Source organism: Sinohyriopsis cumingii, chromosome 19 (assembly GCF_028554795.1).
Source record: "Sinohyriopsis cumingii isolate HCF-2022 chromosome 19, ASM2855479v2, whole genome shotgun sequence".
In the NCBI taxonomy this organism is placed as follows: Eukaryota; Metazoa; Mollusca; class Bivalvia; order Unionida; family Unionidae; genus Sinohyriopsis; species Sinohyriopsis cumingii.
The window spans coordinates 16,204,914-16,211,598 of NC_142979.1; the positions used below are offsets into that span (position 1 = coordinate 16,204,914).

The window sequence follows — 6,685 nt, forward strand, 5'->3', positions numbered from 1 at the left end:
ACCACTGGACCAATTTAGACCAAATATGGCACACAGCATCTTGGCATGATACAGACCTGGCATTAAATACGGCATACATTACTAAAAGTAGTAAACCGCTGAACATAATTTGATTAAATTCAACAGAAAGTATCTCAGTTTGAAAACCTCTCAGCTCTGTGAAAATGATTCTGATTCTGATGATGGCCACTGTTACAGACTCTAAATGCAGAAAAACCTTTAAATGACTTCTCTGAAACCATTAAGTATAATTTGATTAAACTTGACAGAAAGCATTGTGGCATGAAGACCTTTCAAGTCTGCTGAAATTTTGCCAATACACATTTTAAAAAAAGCATCACATTACTAACAAGAGGCCCAAGCAGGTCTGATATCACTAACCTGACTTATATAACTTAACCCTTTACCATACACTAAGCAAACTTGTGCAGTATTGGAAGAGCACAACTTATGTATCATGTTGATTTTACCCATTTTACTATATTATCATAACAATTATTTCTAATATGCACAAACTCTTGCTTATAACAGAAGTTATGCAATTACCAACTTTTATTGAAATCAGAGGAGAAATATAACCTCAAGATTTAGAACTCAGCAAATTAGATGCAGTATGTCTCATTAATTTGTGCAGATCTCACATATTGTGCAATCTGTTTGTGACAATGATCAGATAAGCTTAATCTGAAACAAAATTCAGTTGGAATTTGGTCAAAAGAGTGATAGAAAAAATTCAGACAATCAGAAGAAAGTTTTTGTTCATCATGAAACTCATCCAGCATTTTAATACAACATTTATTTTAAAAAATCTAATCCAAAATATGTTTGCTAAGTTGCTGCCTAATAGTCCAATCAGATACAAGATTGCATTATTAATATGCATGAATTTCACTCATACTCAAAGGCCTACTTACCAAGTCTGACAAAAATCCTAACAAAAATACACTCTATAAGAGTTGTATCAAGCTCATTAATATGCACAGATCTTCCAAGATCTTCAAGACGAAAGCCAATATTCCTGGTTTGATTAAAACTGGACAGATATATACTTCCCAAGCTCAGCCAATCATATGCAAGATCACCTCATTGATATTCATATACTCATTATCATTATCATCCAATATTAAGCATATATTCCAAATTTGATCAAAACTGGATCAGAATTATGGCCTCTAGATTGGTAATACGGTTAACCAATTGGAAGTAAGATTGCCTCATTAGTATGCAAGGATCTTGCTCATTATCAAGTTTATCAGAGATTTTGATAATATAAAACCATATTCAAAAATGTGGACTCCAGAGGGGTAACAAGTAATTTTTAGAAATAAAGTTCACAACACATGATGCAGAGCCATACCAAAAACCAGGTAAGCAAACAAAACACTTCTGCAAAAATCAAAAAGAAAGGAAAAGAAGAATTTGTCCAATAGAAAGCATGAATACCTTTATACACATGATATCAGTTCATCATCAAATATGGCCATTATTACTAAAAACAGAAAAACAACATTCATGAAAACCATTCAATTGAATTTTACCTAATTTGACAGAAAGCATCCTCTCATTTGATTTTGTATACATGATGCTGCAGATCAGTCTTTTGATGTAGTTAGTGTTGCTAAATAATATATAGTTATTTCTGAAGCACTGCTTGATAGAATTTTACCCAATTTCACATAAATCATCCTGACATAAAAGGCTTTTAGATCGATACAAATCCACCAATAAAAATAATATATAATTTTCACACAACTTTACCAACTATATATACTCGCTTATTTGTTAGACTTTTAGTTTTTTTTTGCACCAAAACATTTTTAGCATATTTGAGCAAAAACTACATTAGGTAGGCAAATGAAATTTTGTATGCACATTTCTTTGTAGATATATGTAGATGACATAACAAAAACATTACAGCAATGTTTAAATTTTTTTCAAATTTTAAAATATTTTGGAGTTTGAATTTTTGACAGAAGCTTTATTAGCACAATTAAGCAAAAACCAGTTAAACGATCTAAATTTGGTATATGAACGTTTGTGTGCATATACAGGTGATCAGGCTGCAACATTTACCAAAATTCAGAACTGTGAATACAGGTGATCAGGCTGCAACATTTACCAAAATTCAGAACTGCGATAACAGGTGATCAGGCTGCACCATTTACCAAAATTCAGAACTGTGAATACAGGTGATCAGGCTGCAACATTTACCAAAATTCAGAACTGTGAATACAGGTGATCAGGCTGCAACATTTACCAAAATTCAGAACTGTGAATACAGGTGATCAGGCTGCAACATTTACCAAAATTCAGAACATTTACCAAAATTCAGAACTGTGAATACAGGTGATCAGGCTGCAACATTTACCAAAATTCAGAACTGTGAATACAGGTGACAACAACTGATGTAATTGAATTGAAATGATTAGAAGCACATCCTTTAACTGAACGACTTACTGAGCAGTGCTATTATAAACATAGAAACCATACCTTGATTAACTTGTGTTTCATTCACTTGCTTTGGATCTTTCACTGCTTACAATGACAAGGTTAAATATGTAAGATATGACTTTGGTGAAAATATTGAACAATTTATGTGAAACTTCACTAGAATAGTCATAATAGTACTTGCTATTGATTACATACACGGTACACGATGAAAAAAATAGATAATGCCATGTGATGCACCGTGTGGATATGCAAATGGGATGTAGGATAAACAATGATTAAGACACTGCACCACTTTAAATGGTGTTACTAATCATATGTTGTGTTAAGAATTTTTTTTTTCAAAGGTAAATCCTATTTAAATAAAATTTTATGAGCATTATCAGTAAATCAACTTGATGTGTAGTGTGTGCTACAAACGAAACTTGTAAACATCGACTTTTTACTTGGAATGCCAGATTCTATGTGATAATCATACATACTTAACAAATAAATAACAGAAATAATAATTATTTAAATTAAAATTAAAATGACTAAATTAAATTAAATTAAAAATGAAATTAATTAAATTATATTAATTCATTTTTTAAAAAATTAATTAAAAAAATTATTAAACAGTACTCTGAAGCAGAGATGTAGAAATTTTTCACCAGAATGGGTCGTTTTCTGCATTATTGAAAGCAATGTTCATATTCATTAAATTGTTTACCAATTTTTTAAATGATAACAGGCAGTAAGAGACCCACCATTTCATTATTTTGGCGGGGGGAGGGGGTGTGTGTGTGTGCATAGGATGGAGAAGTATAAATCCCTTCAAGCCAAAAAAATTGAATTCTCAGTATCTGTACATGCATCATTCATAACAGGACTAAACTGATGTTCATATGCAAAAATTGACTAGACAACTGCCAATTCTCTATTTAATTACATATTTCCATACAAAACCATGTGTCATTCCATTGTTTTCAACTCTTGTGTTCAGTGGGAGTTCATATTCAGCTTGTTTTACAAGGAATGATTGCACTGGATGATTCTTCAAGGGATATCTGCCTGGATCACCAATGAAAATGTCTGTACCAAATCTTTCTGCAAGGAGTGGTAACCACTTGCTGAACTTGGTGGCAAAGTTTTCATCATAAAACATATCACCAAGGAGAACTGTAGACCAGTCAGGGTTTAACTCTCCAATCAAATCTCTATTATCCATCTCCAAGACAACTTTATTTCTGGTAGCATTCAGACCAATAGCAATCAGGGCAACTGGAAGAAGAAAATTAATGATTTAATAATGTATCTAATAACATTCCCAGTATAGTTCTGATTAACTCTCTACAAGTAAAAACAATAGTAACATCAATTGCACATATACATGCCCATCCAGGACATAAAAAATAAACAACAGTAACATCAACTGTACATATACATTCCCATCCAGGACATAAAAAAATAAACGATAGTAACATCAACTGCACATATACATGCCCATCCAGGACATAAAAAATAAACAATTTTATCATCAACTGCACATATATATGCCCATCCAGGACATAAAAAATAAACAATAGTAACATCAACTGCACATATACATGCCCATCCAGGACATAAAAAATAAACAATTTTATCATCAACTGCACATATACATGCCCATCCAGGACATAAAAAATAAACAATTTTATCATCAACTGCACATATACATGCCCATCCAGGACATAAAAAATAAACAATAATAACATCAACTGCACATTACATGCCCATCCAGGACATAAAAAATAAACAAAGCTTAGTCATTTCATTCCCTGATTTATATTTTTTTTAACCCAAATACTGTTAACTTGTTGGCATTTTGAATCAAACATTGAGTTTCTTTAGCAACACAGTCATCATATTTGCTAATGGGCCAGTCTATTTTTATGCAACAGATGTGATGTATATCACTGTCTTTGAAAATCTCAATAATTCCATAAATTTTGGATTTACATGTCTTTGAACACATGTATACAAGAGTTCATCCTATTTATTTGCCCATTTTGTGTTAGACATATTATAACTAGACATTGTAAATACTGGATGCCCATTTTGTGTTAGACATAACTAGACATTGTAAATACTGGATGCCCATTTTGTGTTAGACATATTATAACTAGACATTGTAAATACTGGATGCAGACAACACAGATTTTACTGAAATAGACTTTTCTAGAAATGGGAAATGGACAGGGAGAAATCTGACAGCTTGTTTACATCAAGAGCTTCCAATTGCATTGAAACACCAGTAATTCAACAGTGTTACGAAACCTTGGCAACAATGGGGTTAGAAATTATAAATCAATGAATGATTTGACTAAGTTTTGTGCATTTTTTATATACTTGATGATTTTAATTTTAAAATCGGGAGGGAGGGGGGAACAAATGGGAGGGTGTACAAATACTATTTTTGATTAGACATATTTTCAGCATTTTTCAGACTTGGTAAATTCACTTGTGTTCCATACAGTTAAATAGTCTATAAACAAGTTTGTTCATGTCAATGGTGTTTAGGTTGTACTAAAGAAAGAAAGGTTCTTGCTGGAAGTACCACTGCTGGCTATTATAATCTGTAAGCACCTCTTCTAACTAGCCAGGTCAGTATCATTAACCATTACTTTATTAGTTTATTCTATAACTTGCCAGACACTCCAGGATCATAAAGGCAATAGTTCTATTTGCCAGGGTAAGTATCCTTGGCTACTACATTGATGTAGCTCCTCCTACTACTTACCAGGATTTGTATCATTGGCCACTACACTGCTGTAGCTCCTCCTACAATTTACAAGGGTCTGTATCATTGGCTACTACACTGATGCACCTCCTCCTATAACTTACCAGGGTCTGTATCATTGGCTACTACTCTTTTGGCTCCAACTAGTCTGCAAGCTATTGCTGAAGCTCCACAACCACTACCAACATCAAGGACAGTTCTGTTTACAAATAGCTTTGAATTGTCAAGAATGAACCTGTAAGAAAAAAAAACAACAGACCAATTATCCCTTGTATGAGTCCAAAAGAATCATCCCCAAGACAATGACGATAAGGCAGTATGAAATATGTTGTTACCAACAGGACACTTACATAAAACTCCCTTCCAACCAAAAAAATTATCATTTTAATGAGTCTTGTGCAAACATAACATTTGTTGACAAAATAGTATGCATATTTACTGAGATGAGCACACACTGTATAACATTGTCCATATGGAGCTGTTGAAGTAATTGAGGTAATTAGCAAGGTAACCTTACAGCAAAATATGTTCTGACACAAAAGAATAATAAGGTATTTAATTATATGAAGGCAAATTAAATACTTTATTTGGTTCTCAATATCTAAAAACTAAGATCACCTCTGATCTCTTCAGAAGCCTATCTCAGGAAAGGTCATTCAATGATGATACCACACCATCCTACACTGAAATAGTACATTTTCATGGTTTGTCTCCCCCTGAGATGTAACCCCCATTATAAGCCTAATTTTCATTACTGAATGTAACAGGGAGCCTACAAGAGGGAAATGAATGAACAAGACTAAAAATTCCTTTACATAGAGAAGGTTGCAAATCACTGCTTCATTCTACTTTGCTTCCCACCAAATCATAAATGTTCAGCTTTTTTATAACTACATATGGCCCATGGCCTTCTTAAGTATTAAACATACCTACCTTGACAAGACCTGGCCTCCTGGCCAATAAAATGCCCAGTAAGGATCTGAAAATGGTAAGTTATCTCCCTTGCTCTTCCACATGGGACATCTGGGTGTGATCAGATGCAGTTTAATTTCTGGGGTCATGTGATTTATGGTCAGTTCTGTGGTTTCAAGGATTAATTTTACAACAGACTCATCTCTCTGGTTGACTGACAATCTTCTTCTGGCTAAAAGATCTAGATGTTTTGCTTCTATGGTAACCAAAGAAGTCTTCTTAAGAAGTCTTCCGAAATGTGTCATGGCTGCTGAATAATGTTCACTGATTCATCTTGGGAAACCGTCTTTGCAAAAATAAAAAAATAAATTAAATTATTTCAAACCCATTTCATTTACATTTAATTATTTTCTGTGAAATTCTAATTTTGCAACAAAAAAAACTGAACTGATATGTTTTATACATTTTATAAGGCAAGCCTAACATTCTGATAATATGAGAATGAAATGGACTGATGGCTGATTTGTACCAATTATAAAAGGACTGATGGATGATTTGTACCAATTA

The 6,685-nt window shown here is 33.0% G+C and overlaps 1 protein-coding gene across 1 annotated transcript; it reads right to left on the reverse strand.

The window, feature by feature from the left end:
- On the reverse strand, window positions 1-6,457 carry LOC149775187 (electron transfer flavoprotein beta subunit lysine methyltransferase-like). Its single transcript, XM_089943056.1, has 3 exons — window positions 6,140-6,457; window positions 5,311-5,441; window positions 1-3,708 (listed from the first exon to the last, which is right to left on the reverse strand). The coding sequence occupies exons 1-3, from the start codon at window positions 6,421-6,423 to the stop codon at window positions 3,365-3,367; spliced, it is 759 nt and encodes a 252-aa protein (XP_089799182.1). The 5' UTR covers window positions 6,424-6,457; the 3' UTR covers window positions 1-3,364.
- Between the last annotated feature and the right edge of the window lie 228 nt (window positions 6,458-6,685).

Bases quoted from the DNA above. Each gene is read 5' to 3' on its own strand.
- LOC149775187 (XM_089943056.1), bottom strand. From the start codon at position 6,423: ATGACACATTTCGGAAGACTTCTTAAGAAGACTTCTTTGGTTACCATA. The intron at 5,442-6,139 runs GTAGGTATGTTT...TTTTTCTTACAG, and splicing joins GGAGGCCAGGTCTTGTCAAG to GTTCATTCTTGACAATTCAA. The intron at 3,709-5,310 runs GTAAGTTATAGG...TTCTTCTTCCAG, and splicing joins AGCCAATGATACAGACCCTG to TTGCCCTGATTGCTATTGGT.